The 23,477-nt window shown below is 38.3% G+C and overlaps 1 protein-coding gene across 6 annotated transcripts in view; it reads left to right on the plus strand.

Moving 5' to 3' along the window:
* The window catches only part of ERC1 (ELKS/RAB6-interacting/CAST family member 1), a 270,885-nt gene that overhangs the window by 51,174 nt on the left and 196,234 nt on the right, over nt 1–23,477 (plus strand). For all 6 annotated transcript variants that reach the window (XM_041398556.1, XM_041398557.1, XM_041398558.1 and 3 more), the window contains exons 3-6: nt 11,308–11,382; nt 13,345–13,500; nt 15,254–15,337; nt 17,957–18,124. In XM_041398556.1, the coding sequence (XP_041254490.1) occupies nt 11,308–11,382; nt 13,345–13,500; nt 15,254–15,337; nt 17,957–18,124 (483 nt within the window). The remainder of the gene's footprint in view (nt 1–11,307; nt 11,383–13,344; nt 13,501–15,253; nt 15,338–17,956; nt 18,125–23,477) is intronic.

The raw sequence follows: 23,477 nt of genomic DNA on the forward strand, positions 1-23,477 counted from the left end.
TTCCTGTTATCGAGCAGCCTCATAAGTAATCGAATATTAACTTCCAAAAGGCTGGTAATTCAGCATGGATTGTATAGCTGCACAGATAAATATGTGTATATATGGATTCACTAGTGCTAAGATTCTGTCTAGAGATTATTTTTCATCTGTCGACTGAAGGCATGAATTGATAGCTGCCCATATGTACCACGTGTATGACTCTAATGACCTGTTCTGCACATTGGTATCTATCTCATGGTTCAGCATTTTTTGGGAAGCTCTGTGGATATACAAGATTTAAGGCCTATCTCTAAGAAGTCAAGAAAGCAAAGCCTGGAAGAGTTTTTTGAGATGAGTGTATGCCACACATAAAATACCTCTATTCATATGTTTCCAGGACCTGACCCATAGTGCTTGTGCTCTTGCAGGCATTTATATAAGAAAGCTGGAGCCCATTGCATTTCTGAGCCAGATTTAGGCCAGATTTATTTTTTTAGAGCAGTAATCTCTTGAGTGTCTGGAGTGAAGATAATATGATTCCAGAGTTTCTGCACCACAGTTTTTCCTTTATTTAGCAACCAATGATAATTCTGTTCCAATTCTTGTAACTATTTCAGGAAGAGCCTCAAATGGCTTCCATTTGTTTCTGCTCTAAGTCCAGCAACATAAATGAAAAGCTGGCAGGAGCTGTGCAATTTTTGAGGAATGTGGTTACGTTTGTTCCTGCTGAAGATGAGTAGATGTTGCAAGATAAGAATTCTTGTTTCATTCACACATATTTGGAAATCATCAGTCATTTAAATGCTAGTCTTTTTGGTAAAAGACTTCCTAGAGGAGGTAGAGATGGCCTACTGACTTGAAAATGTGATTTATCAAATGTTTTAAAATTAATTACTCCTTGCTGCTTACCCAGCCCTGATTCATTGAGAAGTGTAAGCTGGGCATAATGTAATTTGTAGCACAAACCATGGATATGATGTGGGATCCAGCTGTGAAGCTGAGCACCCTTGTAGCTCAAAAATCTGGTGCCATATTATCTCCTTATGGAACTGGGTGACAACAGGAATGGTTTTGTTTGTATCTGTGTGTCCTTGAGCTCTGAGCAAGGCTGAGCTAAGTGACCTCAGACTTACCTGCATCAAACTCAAATCTCATGCCTGGGGCTCTGCCAGGATGGAGATAATCAGAGGAACTTGCAGCTGACTGCATCTGACTGCCTGAGCACCCAGATGGTCTGCAGGATGTGGTGCACAGCTGCTGTCCATGTTTCACACTTGGAAGTTGTCACCTGTTAGGTGTGTCACCTGTTAGGTGTGTCACCTGTTAGGTGTGTCACCTGTTAAGTGTGTCACCCTCCTCAGCTGGCCTTCTGTTATGTCCATCTGTATTTCCATAGTTGTAGGTTATTTTAGCCCTTTGCTGCTCCAGATACTAATGATGGGATTTTTGAGCTGCTTTGAAGAAATGAAGCTACTTTCTTGATGGTTCTATATCTAGCATTCCCAGTATCTGGAAAGGCATGCTAAACTCTTCTTTAAATACTGCTGTTAAAGGGAGCTTTAGTATCTCAAAGGGATTCTTAAGAGTGTGGAAGGTCAGTTTCTATTTCATGTCCTAACACAGCAGAAAATTTTAGTAGCACTCTTGACCATCTTAGCAAAAGAAGTTCTGAGATGTCAGAATCTACTAGTACTGTTTCTGACTCTGCAAGGGTTTCTCATAGATTATTTCTAATAATGTTTCTAATAGATCAGATTTCTGATAGAATATTTGCTGGAAATAATAGTCAAGATTTACATTTTGAAGCAGAAAGATATCCCTCAGTTTTCTGACTTCGAAACCTACATGTAATTCCAAGTGTGATGTTGAGACTCAAGTTCACCAGACAGTTTTTCAGGCAGGCAGTGCAGTTACAGTGGCCAGCAGTATGACCTTGAAAATTAAACCTTGAGAATTAATTGATTTCTTCAGCTTTTCCATTGCTGTTATTGTATGAAAGATTGCATTAATTTCTTAAGGAAAATAAATTCTAAGATAGGTCGGAGTTGTGGCTCTGGTAAGATTATAACTGTGTGCCATTCACCATTTTAGGCTGTTATATCCATTCCGAGTTATCCCTTTTTCCAGTCTGAAAAATCCAGTGCTGCTTAATTGTTCCTCATATAAAAGACATCAGATATTTTTGATCACCTCCCAGGGCACTGTCTCAGTCGCCCAAATCCAGATTATAAAATGGATTCTCCAACAGCTGCTGAGAAGTATCTCCATAAGCAGTTTCAGTCTCTTGGGCTTTTCCCAATTGCCCTGACTTCTGAAGATCTCAAGACATTATTCATCCAAGTCTGTGGGAAAGTTACTATATCCAGCATAGGATGTATTCAGCAACTGATACAGAGGACATTCTCTCATTAACACAAATAATTAAATGTCTCATTGAACATCAGAATGCCCTGACTTCAGCAGACAACAGTGTGGCTGCATCGCATTCCTCTACCCTGGAAAACAAGCTTAAGCTTCATAGCTTATTAAAAGATGGCTGCTATTTTGAATACCCCTGCTTCAGTCTTTGTGATAATTATTGTTGTTGGTATCCAGACTTAACCTTCAAAAACAAAATTATTTTCATACCAGGAAGAAATACTTGATGAAATCCAGCAGCTGGACTGCAGCTTCCAGAATAGCTCCCAAGCTGAATTAACTGCTGCCTTTAAGTTCCAGACTTGCCTGTTGCAGAATTATCTGTGGTGGTCCATAGCTCCAAGGATAACCAAGCTTGCTGTGTTCTTTTTGACAGTCCCCCTGCTTCCCACTCCCCAGAGTGCTAGAGGCACTGATTGGAAATGGATTTTTCTCAATTACACAGATTAATAGCCCAAATATCAGTGCAATTTAGGGCAGAATATGATGTGACAGCATCCACACCTGTTGTTCCAAACGCTTGGAGTACTATGGGCAGACTCAGATTTGTAAGGACAGTTCAACAAGGACTGTAAGTATAGATGGCTGACTACAAGCATTTATTTGGAAACAGAAAGAATACTGTTTATCCTGAAGGTTTTTTCCTTCAGAAGGCAGTTCTAGAGTTAAAGCTTCCATGTTACAGGAGTGTGGAATGAGGGAAGAACTGACAGGAGCTTTATACTTTGTGTCCAGAAACTATTTGGTAGTAAATGACAGTTTTGACTTGAATATTTTATTTTTTTTAGTAATTGGGCCCATTCAAACAAGATGGATTTTTATGCCAGCTGAGTACAAAACTGAATGAGGGAGTTAGGGATGGAGTGCTTAACAAATAAAGGAGGTTTTGTATGTAAAACAGGCATTGAAATGGGTGGCTCATGAGGGCACTCATCCACAATGAGCTTAAGGAAAGAGACTGTGGCAGAAAAAGCTATTATTTCTCTCCTTTTTTGAGTGCTTGTTGAAATGGAACCCCACAAAGTACTGCTTGTGAGCTGCATCACAGTTACCTAGGATGGCTTTATTGCAAGGACTGACCCCTCTGTGTCTGTTTGGAGTCAAGCTGCCCGCTCTCTCCCAGGAATTAGCGCTCAGTGTCCGGGAGCGCTCCTTTCTCTGTCTCCCAGCGGGCAGAGGTGTGGCAGAGCAGCAGGCAGGCACGCCAAGCTATCACACAGCTGTATTTAAACTCAGATTAGCCAAACCTGATCCTGTCCTGGCCAGAGATCAGCAGCAAGGAGCTCAGTGAGAAAGGAGGGATGTGGCATCCGAATGTCCCAGCAGAGCCCTGCTGAGCCGTGCCCAGTGCAGAGAGCTTGGTTCCCTTGTCCGACTGGATTTTAATGAGCTGTGACAAAGTTTTGCAAACAAATTCTTTTTCCATGGGTGTGTTAAAATTCTTACCCTTTTCTGCTCCAGGCTCAGAGGAGGATTTAGAAATTTTAATTGGAGCAATTAGAGTTAACTCAAAAAAACACTTTTGTCCCATGCCAAGATTTTGCAACATAAATAAGATACTTCAAGGGAGTTTTGTTTTGCAGGCGTAGATAGATTCAGTAACTGGAACTCTTAATACCATCATACTAGGGGATATCTTTCTGATGAGGTAAAAAAAATGAAGTTTCTGCTTTTTATTGCTGCTTTATGCTTTTGACCTTTTAGAAGCAAATGGCAAAGGGAGAAGTGATTTCAATCAAGATAATTTAAATAATTATGTCTTTAATAGTCTTACTATTTTATGTCTTTATTGCTTGTTTGGTCTGCAGGTAGTTTTAAAACATACAGAGGTTTTGTAGGTCAAAATTGGAGAAAACGGGCTACTGCAACTTGAATGCATGCATAATGTATTTTTTATGCATTTAAATTTTTTAAATACCATTTTAGTTTGGAATATTCAATTTGGAATATTTAATTGTCTGTATGACAATTAAAAATACTCAAACATATATGAATTTATTTTCAGCTTTCCTCAGTGCAGAGGTTGGTAGCTTCATAATTCTTCAAAAGTTGACAAATTAGGTTGGAAAATAATGTATTTGTTTTCTGTTTTTCCAGATGACAAAAAAATTTGAAACACCTTATTCTAGCATGGCAGATTTCTGATTTTTGTACAGGAGTTAAATAATGTGTGGGTATTAAGTAAATGGAAAAAAAGCAGAACTCCAGTCATCTGTCAGGATATTTTTTTCTTTCTTATAACTATGGTCTCATCAAAGTGAAATATAATTAATAGAATTTCACTAGGTTTCTTCATATGCTTTTTCTAGCATGGGTGGGGTAAATTATTTAATTCTTGTACTTACTTCAAAACAATTTTTTTTCTATATGAATAGGCTATTCTTCAACATACAGGAGGATTTCTTACTGTTTCATTTTAGCACTTCTATACCTTTCACATAGGATTTTTAAAACTATGTGAAACAATGCATAAATCTGTCTGGGGATTAAGGGTTTAAAATGCTTAAACTTCAATGTCTTTTGATGTTTTGTTATATTAGATTTTCTTTGTCATTACATGTTACATGATTTGCTTTGTTTACAAATTACATCTTAGGTATGCTTTCCTTGGAGATGGTCACATTATCCTGCACCTTTTTTCAGTAGGAGTGAGATTTGTGGAAGTTTGTTTCCACGAATGTCAAACTTTGTAGTGGAAGGACAAAAACCTAAAAATACCATGAAGAAGTTGGAAGCTAATTTAAGTACAAAATGAGTGCTTTTGCGCCTTAAATAAGAGGAAAGCGAAAAAAATTAATAATAGCACACATGTAAATGAAGTTCTACAAGATTAAGGTTTTAATTTTTAATTGACTTTTCTTCAGCTTTTGACTTCACACTTCTGTAGTCAGATTTCAACACAATGACTTGCTACTTACAGCTAATTGGATAGTTTGAATTAGTTCTCATCTTACCTTGCTTTTACTCTAATTCCAAAGTTTTGAGGGATTTTGCTTTTGTTTCCTGCTGATTGAAATACTGAGATGAGCAGGAAGCTGTGCTTTAATTTTCACTTTAGGTGATGCCTTAGTTAACAAACTTAAGTGTCCTAATATCTGAGGTTTTAATTGGATTTAGAAATAATCGTCTCAATGGATTAATACAATTGCAAAACAGAGATGAGTTTCTTTAGCCAGGGGTAGCTGAGCTTCAAAGCAACTGGCACCCTCCATTATCAGTGTGTGTGCAATTGCCAGCACATCTTTCAAAGTTATGCTCTTTATGAATGCAGTCACTTTGTTTTTTTCAGGGAATTATGTTGATTGGGTTTGCAAATGCAGGAAATGACAAGTGGAAAAATGCAGAAATAATTTCCGAAGGAACTGCCATGATTACTGCTTCCAGACTTGTATAACTATATAATTTTAGTAGCAAAAACTCTAATAGCAGTGAAATAAATTCTACAGGACCCTTACATGTTCTTTTTTCAGTTCATTTTTACATCTTGCTGAAATAGAAATTAAAATTACTGGTATGGAGCACTTTTGTTTTAAAAAAAAAAAGGCATAAAAAAATCCTGAAACTAAACAATTGTGGCACTATCCAGTCACTTTCTGGCACCAGGTAGTAAAGATATTTATATAAATGAGTCATGCAGATTAAAGGGCTCTCCCACAGGTTATTTCATGCAACCTTCTGCTCAAACCAGCAATTTCAAGCGGCGGGGGATTCCACATCCTCTCTGGGCACCTGCTCCAGCATTTGGTTGTTCTCCTGGTAAAATCTTTTCCATATTAGCAGGTCTAAATTTTCAGTGCTGAAAATTCTGCCTGTTGCCTATCATCCTTCCACTTCTGCAAAGACTTTTGTTTCCATCATCTCTACAGCCTCCAGTTAGTTCTAGGAGACATCAAGTTTCTCCCCAAGCTGTGGGAATCCATAAAATCAGAGGGTTTTGGGAAAGCTATGAAAGGCAAGCCTCAGAGACAGCAGAACTGTGATTAGTGCTAAGCAGTATCCATGAAATAAGTCAGCAGAAAAATTATGTAAAAAGTAGAAAAGTAAGGACAAATGGAACAATGGTCTGTGTATTAACACTTGTCTAAAATAACTCCCTAAGCTGCAGAAAAGTATATCTAGCAAGATATTAGGAAGTTCTAAGCTTAATAATGGAGCTCTGAAGGCTTACAAGCAGGTATTGTATTCAAAATAAGCAAGCATTGTTTTAACCGAAGGGACGTGTGCTTATAGTGGTTGGATGGAACTACTGTCAGTATGCTTTTGCTTTGTGTGATTGGTCAAAAAACTTAAAAAGTAAGTTGTAACATTAAGTTCTTGGTCTGCTGCCTGGGATGTGAGCTGCTGGCATCTTCCCATTGTCATAACCATGTAATGAGAGTGATGCTGGAAAATGAACGAGCTCAAGGCACGTTCCTCGCAGTCCCGTCCTGCTGGGGATTTGTACACAGCCCCTGGCCGTGATACAAGCCTTCTCTTTTCTGCTGAACAAACTTTTCTCTCACTCTCTCCCCTTGCATCTGTCAGACTGTTCAAATTTTCAGTGCCTTTCTTGTACTGGGGAGCCCAAAACTGGGCAGAGTGCTCCAGCAGTGGTCTCACCAGGGCTGCACGCAGGAAACGCCTGCTTCCCACCTCCTGCTTCTGCACTCTTGCTCACTCTCACTCAGCCCACCTGGGCTGGTTTGGGGGTTTTTTCCACATAGCTTGATCCAATTCACATCTTCCCCAAATTCCATAGATCTCTAAGCTGCTGGGTGTGCTGTCCTGTTGTTCAGATCACTCCTGAAGGCACTGGGGACGGTCAGGGGAAGCTGCTGCCCACGGACCCCTCAGTGCTCATCAGCAGCAGGCTTTGAGCCTGACAGCCCAGCTCATTTGCCACCTGCTTTGTGAACCACTTCCCCAGCCTGTGGCTCACTAATTTGCCTCCAGGTACGTTTGGAGGCCTTGGGACATGGAACACCCATTGTCCCCCGCTTGGTCACACAGACAGGTAGAAGAAAATCAGGTTAGTCAGGTGTGATTTGTCCTTCTACACAACTAAAGACCTATTTTATCTTCTATAGCTACTAAATAAATTTTTGAATTAAGTCATCATTAATACTGAGCTGATGGATGTTCCTGATATTTTCATTCTGTTGTAACATTTGCATTTTATTGTAATTAAGGGGAACTAGGTTGCTAAAATCTAGGTAAGCAGGAAAGCCATCTGAGAGATAAACTTTAAATATAAAAGATAGAAAATTAATTTAGTAAGTTCTGGAGGATGAGGTTGGAGAATAAAACCAGTTTTTAGTCAAAACTCTCCAGTCCAATGAATGATGCAAAGATCCAGCACAGGATATCATAATTGATTACTCAAAGATATGGATAGTACAGTTAAGATTTAAAAAAAAAAAAAAACAGAACCAGAATCATGACTATGCTTTTAATTACACATCATGTTTTTTAACGATTAAAAAAAATTAATGTATAAAGTGGCATGCTTTTGTTACTGTCTGTGGAATGGGCTGCCTGATAATGCAAGTTTGGCAGGAGATGGAAGACACATCCTTTATGGCTTTGGAAACAGCTTGTCTCGTGGCTACTGAGAGATAAGCTGCTGTATTTTTAAGCACATACCTTCCCCCATTATAAAAACATGGCTGTTTGAAAGTGCACCTTCACATTTGTTCTAAATCCTGTGCAAAATCAGACATAGGAGCAACTGAGGGAATAACAATGGCCAGGTTGTGAAAGAGGAGAATATTTGGATTAAATTCAATCATCATTATTGTGCACTTGTGTATAATTCACAGTGATAATATTGAGGACTCCTTCAATTCTAAACTATATTCTCTAATTTTGAATTATTTTCAAAAAAACCCCGTGGACTTTATAACTATTTATGGTGTGTTCAAATCACTTTATCCCACCTATTCTTTATATATTCATTGTTCTCAGTGTGTTTTATCAGCTGTTCTATGTAATTATGCTGACCAGAAAATTAAAGTATTGTTCCTCATAAGGGCACTGTGCTGCCTTGCAGGACTACTTGGCAGATGTCATTACAATACACACCTTTAGTTCATGTCTTTTTCTGTGGCAGGTTTTCTTCAAAAGAAAGGTAGATATTCTTAATTAAAAATGAAGATGAAATATAAACCCCAACTCTGGAGAAGGTGCCCATCTTGTTTAGAACTTCTGACTATTTCTAGCCTTCAGTTTCTAGTTATTGAATCTTAAAGATTTTTTTGGATAGAACAACCCATTTTGGAATTTTGTTGCCTGTGAATGTACTTTAGAGTTGCAATTAATTTGCACCATAATTTTGTTTTTCCTTTTTGCTATTACTTTTAAATGAAGGAGTAAGTTAACATATGAAAGCAATCAAAACATAAAAGAGCTTTATATGAGCCACCTCCTGTGATAATAATTTAATGTGCACTCAAAGGTGCAGAGATGCTAAATTTTACTAACTTGTTAGGAAACAATAGCAGTTACATAAGAAAGTTCTTAATGTGTGAAAGTGAAGGAAAAATCCTGTATTTCTTTATCAGAATGGATAACTTGCAAGGAATGAAGGACTGGGTTTCAGTTTTTCTGATTCTGATATTTGTGTGTTTTTAACTATTGTGCCAAATCTCGTTTCACAGGTTCAGATCTTAATTTTCATCCATCTATGGGGTGTGTGTCCACAACAGAATCTGAACACATCAGAGATATGATACATTAGTATTTTTCCATTCTGCCATGTGGATGCAGCCTGTATTTCCTAATTAAGAAGGGGATCTGTGTGCTGCTTTCCTTCAGCAGCCGCTCTTCAGTCTGTGTTCCAGAGAGGCTCCGTCTGCCTCTCGCTTTTTTTTCCAGGCTCTTCAGGATCACAGGCATGTTGCCAAAATTAAGCCCTTCCTGTGCAGTCAGGAGCTGGGAGGTGTTATTTTTCAGCAGGTTATGTCATCCAAATCACAGTGGAATTACTTAAGGCAATAGAAGTAGGACATTTCCTTTGCTGAAGTGCAGAGCATCACTTCACACAGAGGAGATGCAGGCATTTCTCAAGAAGGAGCTCAGAAGAATTTTCTCTTTGGGAAAACACTGAGCAATGGTGGAAGCAGACACTGTTGTATCAGCATCCCTTTACAGACATGCAGTTCTCCACCTGTGTATTCCACCTATCCCATTTCCATAGCAGTAGCTGATTTTATATTCTCAGGTCAGAAACAGTGCCTCTGCACAATTACCTGTTACCTACTAAAATAAAAATAATGCGGTGTCCAAAATAGATTTATGGCATGTTAATTTTTGACCTTTTTATCCTTTGTTTTCTCACTTGCTAAAAGCTCACAAGAGTTTCTTTTAATTTCTTTGAGTAAATCCATTTTGGGAATGTAGGTACAGGTAAGTAGAATAATAATGGTATTGCTCCACTCTGGTCTGTATGGTGCCAGTAGCAATTGTGCAAAGGCTCTCAAGTTTTCTGTTGGCTCTAGGAGAAACAAATATATTTAGAAGAGTTTTCAGGTTTATTTTTTCAGGAGGCTTTTTTTTAATTTCAGAGAATAACAATGTACACTGCAAACACACTTGTAAAAACAGCTTCTCAGAAAACACAAAAATATAATATTTAAAACCAGAGAAAACCTTCTCTTGGATTCTCTTGTTATTCCAATTCACGGGCATCAACTTATGCAAATGGTCTTATGCCAAACTTTTGTAGGATTCTTGTGGCCCTTGTCATGTCACAGCACATTTCAATCTTGCTCACTTCAGAGCTGTGTGGGAACTTCACACTCTTACAAGCAGTGTTCTCAATATTTTTTAAAAGCACTGTACAACTCTACCTTTTTCATTCAAATAATTAATCTTCTGCAGCTAGTTGCATGGATGACTGCCATACAAAATTTTAACTCTTCGCAATGTCTGTTGAAAATACCAATTTGTGGATGGCTCTTGGGATTTGTCTTTCAGGTGTTTGAGGGGAGTGGATGGATAAACTGTGTGTGGGGGCATATAACACAGTTCATTGTCAGATTAATTGTTAGATTAACTGGCATCACAGTTTGTGCTCTGTGGGCACCAAAGTATTTTTCTGGCATGTAAGATTAACATTCTAACAGAATTCACAATCCTGCAGTTAACATGAGAGTGTACTGTAAGGACAATACTGTTTGAAGGCAAAGAGTGAAAGAATGTTAATAGTTCCTATATTGTTGCTCCTTTTTTTCCATGTGTTGGCTTGAAACCCCAGCTTTATATGCTAGAACAAGTTGTTTCAGCTTTCTGTAATTTTATCCCTTAGCAAGCAGTTTGATGCGTGATATTTCTGTGAATTTACATCAACAGAAATATCACGTGGACTTTGTATCCTCCCCTGAGCTTCTAGAGCAATGGGCTGTACAGTCATGTATTTTCAGCTGTGCTCAAGGCCAAGAGCCTTGAGAAAGATTTTTCATCCTGTACAGTTAAATGTTGCCACTCTGGGGTAAAAAATGCTGGAAAAAGAGAGTTAACAGCAGCTCACCTTATAACTTGTTGAAATAGAAACCACAGTGTTGCTGTTTTCAGTAAACCTCTGGTCAAGTGCATTATGTGTATGTCTCCATGAGAAACTATCAAGAGTTCAGATCAGTTTAACAGGCAGATGATGGAGCTTTGTAGTAGACCCAGCTGTCATTTCAAGTTTTTGTTGAGTAAGAGGGTAGTCAGAGGTGCAGTTTGTGCTGTGCCTTTTTTTACTGGGATTCTGTTGAATGAATTTTTGGCAATCCTTTCTGTGATGTGAGAAATGATAAAATGCGTGGACTGGCAACATCAGAAAGCAGCATTGAGTTATGCTTTGTATTAGAAAGAGAAGCTTCTAGTAATTATGTTTGTACTGGGGCCCTGCCATTAGTCTAACTCCTGCTTCCATTTCTGCTGGTACAGGAAATCCATCGGCGATTTGAGAACGCTCCCGACACGGCCAAGACAAAGGCTCTCCAAACTGTTATTGAGATGAAGGTGAGTCATTGTTGTGTATGGGCAGCAGTAGAATTTGTTCTCTGGAAAGTGTGAAAGGTGACTCTACCAAATACCATATGCTTCTGTCAGTTTTGTAATTTAAAATAAGTACATTTTTATACTGTTTTATTATCTATTATTATTTTATTTGTTACTGTTGATCACTGAAGAGACAGACACAGTAGAAACTTGTCTTCTGTCTGCCTGCAGCAGCTGATACAGATTTCTTACAGTTAACCAAAAGTTCATTATATTAGAAGAATGGGAATGATAGGTTAATATGAAAGATTTGTGGGATTTTATGATGTGGGTTCTTTTCTTTTTATGTTATCAACATTTGAAGTACTGCTCTGCATTCTGTGTATTAGCAAAGTTAGCAAACTCAACACCCACTTAAAGAATGGGTCATATAGCCAGAAATATGTCTGTGTGCCATCATAAACCTAACTTTTCTAGATGAATTTGTGATTGAATTCTTAAGCCATTAGTGTAAGTACTTAATGGACTGATGGCAGTTGGCCAAGAGCTCAGGAGCCATCATCAAGTGTGTGCTTTACACAGCTTTATGCAATCATATTTCATATTGTATTGCTCATAAAGTACATTAGACAGGGCTTGGACAAATAGAGTTAAAAAATTGGAAACTGTCTTTGCAAGCTGTTCTTTTCCATTTTGCATCCCTCTTTTTTATTTTATTTTCCTTCCTTTTTTCTCCTGTAACCTTTTCTATTCTATATCAGTGTTTTCCTTATTTATATCCCATCTTTCATTTGCTGTCACTCTTTTATTAGTCATTTTTGTGGTCCATAGTAATGAAAACTAGTTGACCATCTAACATTAAGTGCCTTTGATGTCAAAAGAGAAACACAGGGACATTTCTGGGAAGTGACGTGAGCAGTGGAACTAAATACTGTCAATTTCAACATATCATTTCACCTTACTACCTCTAATTTTTTTGCTGCAAAAATCCACTTTATAAATTTTAACTTAAGTATCAAACATTAAGCAGGAAATCCAGTTAGATGTTCATAATGAGCTCTTAAAAAATCTCATCTCATGAATGAAAACCTATATAAAAAAATCAGCTTTTTGTTTAGCTGTGCTTTGCTTATCATACAAAGAAAAAGTAAGATTTTGTTTATGAAAGTTTGTAGTATAGGTCTGTCTTTCAGGAAAGACTAACTATTTTGTGGAAATGAAATAAAAAATAGACCGCTTTAAGAGATCATAGTTCCTGAATACATATCCATGATCATCAGTGTGCGTGGAGCTCTGTGTGTTGTGTGAATCTCTTCTTGCTGTTCCTAACACAAAGACTTGTAAAGAAAGAGCAAACCAGGTACACTGAATGAATACCTCTGATCATCCTGTAAAAGTATGAGGGTAGTAGTGATAGATTGACTTCTTTGTTTTCCCACATGGCTATTTTTAACCCACTGAAATCTTTTATACCTTGTACATATGAGCCAGAATCCTTTATTGCTTTATCCAATCAAGAATAGATCCTTGCACATTTTCCTTGCTTACGGTGCTTTGCTGTTCCCCATTTGTGACCCCAGTTAAATTAACTAGTGACACAAACCCAATTTCTTGCCATTCTTGCAGTCACATTTTGCTGTCCATTCAATTAGAATTAAATTTCTCTTTGAAAAGGCAACATTTCCTCATGATCCTTTATTTATTTATTTATTTATTTCATCCTACTCCTTGTTTCTGCCCTGAGCTATATTTTCTTTCAGTACTATACTTTTGCTTTCCTTGAAAGGTAAAAACTAAATTGAAAAATGAGTACCTGAGGTCTCATATGTGAAGAGTTGAACACTGATTTCTCCAAGAACTTCCTAAGTAAATTTCAAGGGCAGGCAATTTATTGGACACGTATCTCCTTTTGTTTTGCTACAACAGCATGTTAACAAATCACCTAACTGTGTGTCTTCACCCATCTCCTCTCATCACTTTCAGGATTCAAAAATTTCTTCCATGGAGCGTGGCCTCCGGGATTTGGAGGAGGAGATTCAGATGCTGAAGTCAAACGGAGCCCTGAGCACCGAGGAGCGTGAGGAGGAGATGAAGCAAATGGAGGTGTACCGTAGCCATTCCAAATTCATGAAAAACAAGGTAGTGAGAAAACAAGGGACAGTTTTAACAAAACTCAGCTGAGTGAACAGAGCAGAGAAATGTGCATGCTTTAGTTAGGAGGTATGGTCTGGGTTCCCAGTCAAATGCCGGGAAACAGAATTGATTTAGTACCTGTCATGAAGACACTAAAATAACTTAAAAATATGTAAGAAAATTTTAAATTCGAATTTGAAAGTATTTTAATGGTGTTTCAGTAAGATCAGTGGCCCAAGTTTTCCTTTTATTGTCACACCTGATCTTTTCCTTTTCCTTTTCCTTTTCCTTTTCCTTTTCCTTTTCCTTTTCCAATCCATTATTGGTTCAGGTTTTATTTGGTCCGATGTCTTTCCAAAGGTAGTTTGTTGGAAAAAGGATAATATTTCTTTTTGCAGCTGTTGTACAACTGTTTGGCCTTTCCATTATGTAAAAGTTGAGAAGAGGGTGAACTGTCATGAAAATGGCTTTCCATTACACTGTCCTTCCAGCAGTGGAGTCAGCATGAGAGCAGAGTCTACGACGGTGGTGGTGCTGGCATTAATTTCTCTTGTTTGGAATACAGGACAAGTACAGCAGTGAGAGATGTTGGTCCTCAGGTGTGAAGACAGACACTGGCTATTTAACTGTCTGTAGGCAAAAGTCAACCCATTCTTTGTTTCTCAGTCTTTTAGTGGGTCCTAACATTCTTTAGTGAAGGTTCAGGCACTCTTGTACAGTAAATTTAAGTATATTGTGAGCAGTCCTCTCTTTCTTAATTAGCTTATGTGTACTTTCTGCAAGCAGTATACAAACCCTGAACAGAGGTTGAAAATTCCTCTACTAGGTCCTGAACAATTGTAACCCACTGCATTTGTCCTCTTGAAAATATTGGTCAAAAAAAGAATGCTGGGCCAAATGTTTTTGAGAAAGCAGTGTTACTTGCCCCGGAGTAGATACATGGTTTTATAACCTAAGTGTGGGTTCCTTCCTCCTGCCTCACACCAGTTCACTGAAACACCTCGAGATAACCACGTCTGTGCTTACTTTTGCTCTTTATCCCACTGGGTTGCTTCTAGGAACTGAAGGGCGCCTTGTTCAAATTAGGAATTGGGGAGGAGATTAGAGCACCACTTACTTTCATCTTTTCTTCTTTCTTTCCTTCTTTCATTGTTAGCAACTCTTCAATTTCCCCTTGTCCTCTCCCTCTGTGGATCTATAGATCTGCTCAGATACTTGATTTCTCTTCTGTCTCCTGGTCTACTCACTTATTTTCTTGCAGAAAATTTTGTTCCCTTTTGGTATCTGTTTGCTCATGACTCATGGCCATCTCTGATCCTCACATCTTGCTGTCCTACCTTGTTCTGTAATTGCACAGCATTTTGTTTTTTCAGCGTTGTATTGTATAAGTAATTTGTGGCTGTAGCTTGACAATTAACATTATTTTTCTGAAGCTGAAGTATGTCCTTTTTCCTGTCGTAATTTCCTTATGAACTGCAGTTTCAAAACCCTTGGGATAAGTGCCACATACTTGACATATGTAAACATAACCATAACTGTATATCTTCTGTTTCATAATCAAATTCTTGTCAGGCAGCCTATATGAAATTACACAGATGTGTAATTTGGAGAGGACGTACTGAAGAATGGAAGAGAAAATGAGTGGCCAGTGTTGATCCTTCTGTTCAGTTCTTTGTCACTTTCAATCAGTTGGACTGAAACAGGCTGACTAGAAGCTGACAAATAATAAATATTTAAAAGCATAACAATGTCGTGACAGGTAGAGCAACTGAAGGAAGAGCTAAATGCCAAAGAGGCTCAAGGGGAGGACCTGAAAAAAAGAGTGGCTGGTCTCCAGACCGAGGTCTCTGCAGTAAGATCTCTCTTTTGTGTGCAGTGGCCATTCACTGGGGCTTGCTAGCTCCTCTGGCTTTCTTCTCCTACCTTCTTCATGGCTTGATATAACAAGTAGAACTAACAGCCTGCTCAGCCTTGTAGCTACCTTCTTGTTCACATGGTTTTGGTGTCCATAAATAACATCACTCTCCAGCTGAACATCTGCATTTGTTTTGTTGCTATTTTTTAATGGTATGAGCTGTTTGAGCAATAACCTACTCTTCTCTACTGAAGCAGATTTTCAAAAGCATTCAGCACCCATTTTGGGGACAGACTTTCAAAGAGATTTCCTAGTAAAAAAAAAACTAATTTGAAAACTTCTGTTGAACCCTCTTAACACTGTTTCACAAAAAAAATAATGAAATCTGGATGCTGAACGCTTTTAAGACTGATTGCTCAATTTTAGCAGCATGAATTTAGGTTATTCCTTTGCTGTGGAGTTTCACTCAAAAGAGTGAATATGGTTTCTCATCAAGAAGAGAGATGTGAGCACTTGATGCTGGTTTTTCTTCTCTTGCAAATGTGGATGGTGTGTGCTGCATTCTTACTAAAGAGCTTTGGCACATTGGCAGGGTGGGCTTGCAGCTCTGAAATGGGAGACAAGAATTTTGTCCAGAGACAAGAATCTCACAGTGCTACTTGGGAATCTTCACCTAATGAAATGTGGTAAAGGTCTCCTCTGAGATGTGCCCAAAAACAATCTGTCTTTTTGAGAAAGTTTTACTATGATTCAGGCTACTTACTAATTGAAAAAGTTTGTGTCATCTGAGATTTTTTAAGGAGGCTTTTTTGTTTAGATCCTCTGGAAAAGATAACCAGTAAATAATTCAGCTCTTTGCAGAAGTTGTTCTGTGCCTGGCAGTGTTGTGCAACTGGTGGCTGACAGCAGAAATAGTGCAGACATCAGTGTCCCTGAGGTGAATTGCAGTAGGTGGCAGAATCATCCTCTGGGCATATTTGCTTTTAGTAAAATATGGAAAAAAAAAACCCCAACCTAACAGGTTTGAATTAAGTGAACAACAAACTATTGAGTGGTTCTTAAATTCTTATATACCTTCTCAGTGTTCTATTTAATAAAATGGGTTTGAGAGGTTTTTTGAGATGCATGTCCTTCTTCCCCATTCTGTCATGTACACTGTTTCACACTGGAACACAGGAGTCCTGGGTTACATACTTTAATATTAGTTTAATACTCTTTGGTAAAGAGTTTTCTTCCCTTAATTCCTTTTCCCATTTTTGAAACAGTGTTGTCAATTTAAATTTGCATTTACCCAAGCTTCTTTTTTCTCAGTTATTTCTACAAGTATGTGCATTTATTCCAATCAAAAACTTAAAAAAGAAATTATAAACTATACTATTATTTTGTTCATGTGCCATGTTTCCAAACATGGACAGTGACTTGGACAATTTTTTTATCTTGTGATGTCCTTTAATTTCTGCTTTGAAGCACTGGACAATGTACTTTTGGGACTAAGGGATTTTTTAGTGTCACAAACAGAATTGTTCAAGTTAAGAAAGGCTGTTAAGTTTTTAGAAATACATCCAGCTAAGGGATTTTTTTAGTGTCACAAACAGAATTGTAGAATTGTTCAAGTTAAGAAAGGCTGTTAAGTTTTTAGAAATACATCCACCTGTGCTATGTAATACATAGCAGTAAAATATTGCTATTCTGTGAGATAGGAAGCAAACCAGAAAGTTAGTTGCAAACTTGGACTTAAAACTACATTTAGACTTCTCTGTCATATTTTATTAATTTTTTTCTCAGACTTAATGAAAATTATCCTGAGTGATGAATTCACTTAAATTAAGATTTTAGATAACATCAGTGTTTTGGGGGGTTTTTTTGGCATTTACTGTTTTTTGGTTTTGTTTTTTTTCTTAATAAAAATCCAACACACATTTGTTAAAATAAATTTGCATTTTTGTACTGATCTAATTCACTACATAAAATTTAGGAAATCGCTCTCAACAAAATGCAATTCCACAAACAGTTTTCATGTTGTCTTGATGAATATTTGCATCTGTTTTTAGAAGCTTCCACAAACTAAAGTGTGTTTCATAGAATAAAATGCTGCTTTTGTAAATGTTGGGAAGAGTAAAGGTGTCTTCCCATGCTCTGTAGGCATGAGGCTGGATTGGTAGGTGAGGAACTGGAGGGCAACTTACTAATTTGACATTTCAAAGCAAACATTGTGCTGCTGAGAGCCCTGTGGGTGTCTCATGTGCTCTGATATTACAGGCTAGGGGTGCTTTACAATTGTCATTACAGTTCTGCTTCATCTTCATTAAAACCTTGTCCCTGTTACGTGTCTGGGTTTGGAAGATGAATAACAACAGACTGCCACTATTGAAAAGAACCTCCCTTGAAAAATTGATGACATTGCTCCCTTCTCTTTTTCCTTGTATCCTTTGCTCATGACACAAATTTTTGCCAGCCTTTCACTCAGTATAACTGAAGGCTTCATAGTTCTGTGGGATAATTTCAGAGTATCATACTGTTGGTTGATAGCTACGTGTCTTTATAGTGGTTTTTGTAAGGAAGGCATAAATTATTTCTCGCTTTGCCCGTCCTTCCTGTGTTCTGCAGATTGGCCAGGTGAAACAGGAGCTGTCGCGCAAGGACACCGAGCTGCTGGCCCTGCAGACCAAGCTGGAGACCCTCACCAATCAGTTCTCTGACAGCAAGCAGCACATCGAAGTTCTCAAAGAGTCTCTTACAGCTAAAGAGCAAAGAGCTGCCATCCTGCAGACAGAGGTGAAGTGGGCGATTCTCTACTTGCTGAGTGTGCACAGAGAAAGAGAGAAAACCCATGATCTCTTCTGTTCTTAGGTTGTACAATGCCATAGCCATCCAGAGCTGCGTGTTCTGAGCATTTTCTGAGCATATAATCAAACATTTTGGTTATATGTTTGATTCTCTAGGCCAGGGGATTGATCTGAAGGCAAATATGTGTGCATAAGTGCTTGGCTGAATTAGAAGTTGCAATGTCTGAGCTGGGAGGATTTATTTGCAGTGACCTTGTAGCTAGAGGAGAGAAGAAAAAAGGAAGATGATTCCAATAGCAAACACTCTGCAGAGGCTCCACCATTACTATCAGAATGTTCAGGAGCTCTTGCTTTGCTTACACCCTAAAATATGGATTTTCATGGTTTATGACGCATATTCCAAGGTAAAGGAAAAATATTTTCTGAACTGTGTTTTGATGACACATGCTTAATAAATTCCCATATTACATAAGGCCCAGGTGCATATCTGAACATCAAACAGATAATGAATGCAACATAAATGAGTTGCTTCTGGACATTCTTGAAAAACAAGCATGAAATATTGTGTGCAGACAGCACTTCAGTCCCTGGATTGGAAAATTGTAGTGTTAGTGGAAGTCCAAAAGATGGCAGTGATGCATCAAAAACTTTGTGTTGTTACAGCTGGGAGTCAAAGCCAAAGGAGCTGAGAAAAAAAGCATGCAGGAACTTTGTGGGTGACACTGGTGGAAGGTTCCATATTACAAGAGCATAAGAGAATTGCTCTGAACTTTTTGCCCTAATTTAGCTTTTCTTTAGCCAAAATTGGTGAATCTGTGGGTGCTCATGGCCTTGTTGACATGCAGTAATGAAGTTGCATCGTAAATATTTTTGGATGTTCCAGGATGGCTTTTCTGATTATTCTCAGATTTATGTAGAGGTTGAGATTGCACTAGTGGGTATAACTGGGAAAGTGTTCCAGTTTCCAATCATAAACCTCCTGTTAAATTTGTTCATTCCTTTTTGCTAGTTTGTGAGTGTACCCTAGATTAGTACATGTCTGTTTAAAAGAAGTATTTAAAATTCAAAATATCATTGAAAGCAGGTGTTAGGTAAATAAACATTTTCAAAGGTAAAATGCAGGCTTTGATCCATTGTAGTGATTGAAAAGAATATAGATATGTTAAATGTGCAGTACTGTGACAAACCTACAAAACTAGAAACACATTTCTCACTTCCAAGTAATAATTAGTAGTATTTTTCTACCCATGAGAGGTGAAGTTATTGAACAAATTTACTTTATTAACAAGCTAAAAGACTTCAGTAGAGGGTCATATTTTCAGCTGTTATGGTAGATAAACATATTTATTCAATTAAAGTCCAGAATTGAAACAGAGTATTTAAAACCAAGAAGACTTGGTTATATACCATTGATAGATACTCTTCACAGTTATTCAGAACATCTTGACTTTATTTTACCTAAAGACCAAAGTACTTTAATACAGAAAATTATTCTGCTCTCTAACTTGTAATATTACTAAATAATCATTGAGTATATTTGTTCTTCATTGGCTGCTTCCTTCCAAATGAAGTTGTCATGCAGCACCACAAAACCAAACTGGAATCCTCCTTCCAAGAAGTATTTTTACTTTTTGAAAGATAATCTCATCTTTTTCACCCTTGTTGGAGTTCTTATCAGAAAATAATTAAATTATCACAGAATTAGCTTTTTTTTTATTCACAGGTGATCCTCTAAAGTATAGGATTGAAACATGCTGAGAACATACAGTGTTGAGATGTTTGTCACTGCATCCGATGATTTGGTTTTTTTAAAGGAAGGGATATGTTTCCATACAAGGGTTTTCTTTGGGAATGAGGTAGGAATGTGAGATCCTGCTTGGCCTCAATTCTTGACAGCACTGGTCAATAAAACACAATTAGCTTCTCTCAAGACACCTAGAGAGAGTGTGAGGAGGAAGAGAGCTGCAGTTTCTGACACACATTGTCAGACATCTTCACAGGGGATCAGTTTTTTTAAATTGTATTTAAATAAACACGTTTAAAGAAAAGAGTATACCTCTGTAAGCATCTACCTCTTATTTAGTCTTCTGTTAAAGAACCTGCTCACAGGTCAGGAAAAGTGTTGATATAATATCTCAAAAATGGATTTGCCACCTGCCACACTAGAACTACAAACAACACTGAGCTGTTTGTGGGGTGTTTATCTTGAGGGCTATTGGGTGGAGAGGATATTGTGGTCAACTTTTCAGTTGGTGTAGAAACCATTAAAAATAGCTCTAAAATTGTAGAGTCACTTTGTAAACAAAACAAAAAATAAGTCAGTATTTATATTGGAATTAAGGCTTTATCCATATAAAGTTTTCACCCAGTGAGGCCTTCAGCTTAGATCAGTGCCAGAAGTTCTGTGGCTTCAGTGGAAAGTTGCATTAACCAGTGAGAATATTCTCCTTTATTTTTGTATACTGCCCAAGCTGGCATGGTTATGTAATTGGTCTGTTCCTATGGTAAATTCAGATTAATATTCAGTAGAAAAATGAATCTAATCATGTGGAAGTTTTTATTTGGTTTGAATGTCTCCTTAGAGCATAAAATTTCCTGAGGATTTTTCTCTACTGGCATTTTGAAACTGCAGTAGATTCTGCCAAATCAGAGACAGAGGAGTGGATTACATTTAGTGAGGAATGTCCAGATGGGAGCTGGGTGTTTCTCACAACACTTATCAGCACCAGCTACCTGAGCACCCAATGCTGGCACCTGCAGACATTGAGGTGAGCTCACAGAACTGAGTTCACTGTGTTCAGGTGTTTAATGCCTTGTGCTAGAGCTTGTGTGTGATGTTTGTGAGGGTCCCAGGACGAGGGAAGAGATGAATCTGACTCCATGTTCTCAGAAGGTTGATTGATTATATTATGATAATATATTATATTAAAAGAATGCTATACTAAAACTATACTAAAAGAATAGAGAAAGGATACATCAGAAGGCTTTATAAGAATGAATAATAAAAACTCATGACTCAGAGTCCAACACAGCTGATGGTGATTGGTCATTAAGATAAAACAACTCTCATGGAACCAATCAAACAATCACCTACCACATTCCAAAGCAGCAAAACACAAGGTGAAGCAATCAGATTATTATCATTTACATTCCTCTCTGAGGCTTCTCAGCTTCCCAGGCGAAGAAATCCCGGTGAAGAGGATTTTTCAGAAAATATCACAGTGACACTTGTGGAAGAGCAGATGAACCGACTTCTGACCTGAGCAGGCCTTGGGAGAGCAGCACATCTGTCCTGCACTGAGTTTGTAACCCTGGCAGGAGCTAAACACCCTCTGCACAAAGCCAGGGGTGTGCCCCTCTGCTCCATGGCATCGTTGTGTAATCTAAGTTGTCTGGACCACTGGGAGCTCAATGTTCATGAAGAATTCACTCTGTGAACGAGCCCCTTGTGACAGGAAGGGCTGCCTGAGCTGCACTGCAAGGTTTTACCTGCCATGCATAATTAAAGGCATGGCAGTCCATTACTGGGAAAGCAGTTGGGGTAACACAGAGTTAAGACAAAACCATCCAGGACACAGAATTCAGGAGAAGGGGCGTCAGCCCCTCAGTAGTGTTTGCCTGATTGCTTCCGTGTACTGGGAAAATCCTGAGCTGACTCTGTTGAAGTTGGCATCATCTGTCTCCCACAGACCTCAATTCTTGTCACTGTGGGAGGATGCCATGCATAAACTGAGCTGACATGGATAAACAAGTGCAGTGTTCTGCCAGGAATAGTGCTAAGGTGATGATTGTGTGTCCTGCCAGCCTTTGAAAATACTTTTGAAAGTGTTTTCTTTGGTTTCCTAGGCAAGGACCTCACACAAATAAAACCAGGAATGCAATTTACCCCAAACCATAAGCTAATATAGAGTTCAAAGAGAATAATCAATCAGAAAATGGAAAGCATTCTGTGGATAAATTTCTATTTGCAGATGTTCTCTTTTCACTTAATGCTGTGCTGTAGACATCTGGACTGTCTCAAATATTTTGCAGCACAACTGTTGAGAGTATGTCTATTTTCTTGTGTGGGAGATTATCTGTTTCCCTTGAAGAATTAATGAAAGTGACTCTTAGCTTTAATATCAAAGATTCCCAGGGAAGAACATACCTAATCAATCTATAGAACTGTATGTTTTAAAAAAGAAGACTAAGCGTGATCCACCTGCTAAACCTTTCATTGCAAACACTATCCATCCTATCAATCAGATTTGGGTAACACTTGGTACTCTGATATCCCTGGAGATCACACTATATGTCCCACTTGTTGGGTGAGAAGTCAGGAATGTGATTTTAATAACGTATGTGTAAGTGAGAAGGCTCCAGACACAGAGGTGGCAGCAGGATTGCAGTGCTGAAGGGGAGAGCAGGGCAGCTCTTTCCCTGGAAAAGAGGGAAAGTTCTTACTGCTCTGTGTGAGAGGAGGCAGACAAAACACCAAAGGGTTTTGTGGGTGGAACACTGGAAATGCAGAGCCTCAGAGACAACTTTTCCATTAGCAACACAAAATAAAATGGAATTAGAATAACGTGTAAAAACTAAATGTTGCACTAAATACCATAAACAGAGTAAATTCCTAAATTCTTACTAAATACCATAAACAGAGTCAATTCCTAAATTCTTACCCCAGCTGGGGTTGTTCAGTGGTTGTCATCCTCTCACTTCATGTCTCTGCTAGTCTGGGCTGTGCAGAAGGACCAAGAAATTCATTGATCAGCCTGTTTACTCTGTGTGACTGATGTCCTGTAATGGATTCAGCTAACAGGAACCAAATCTGATACTGTCAAATAAGATTAGCAGCCAAGCTGGCAGATTTGAGCTCGGTCTGAATGCTGAGTGGATAGGGGTCAGTGGCTTTCTTTAGGTATCATGAGCAGGTTGGTGGTGTTGGATTTCGTATTCCACAATAGTCTTTGAGATTAGTCTGTGCTCTGTGGTGACCTTACTCTTCTCATTGAATTTATATTCAGGTAGCTCTGATTCCTTCTCCCATTTCCTTTGTCTTGTGAGCTGTGTTTCACATATGGAAGAGAAATGCAGAAGGAAAAGCAAAAGATGCTCAACATGCAGTTTTGAAGTTTGAGGTCACCACAGAGTTCCCAGAGTGTGTTTCTAAATTCACTCAGGCCATGGGAGCTCTAAGTGTGTTTGTGTGTCCAACTTGCACCCACAATATCCTGTACTGTGTCACTTAAGTTTAATTTTACCTTTAATATAAAACTGCATGCTGTGGAAAACACATTCTATTTAAGCAATTACTTTGCTTTTTAAGCCAAAATATTCTTAGCCATCCTAAGGTAACCTCT

Source organism: Onychostruthus taczanowskii, unplaced genomic scaffold (genome assembly GCF_017590055.1).
Source record: "Onychostruthus taczanowskii isolate IOZ18803 unplaced genomic scaffold, ASM1759005v1 scaffold15, whole genome shotgun sequence".
NCBI lineage: Eukaryota > Metazoa > Chordata > Aves > Passeriformes > Passeridae > Onychostruthus > Onychostruthus taczanowskii.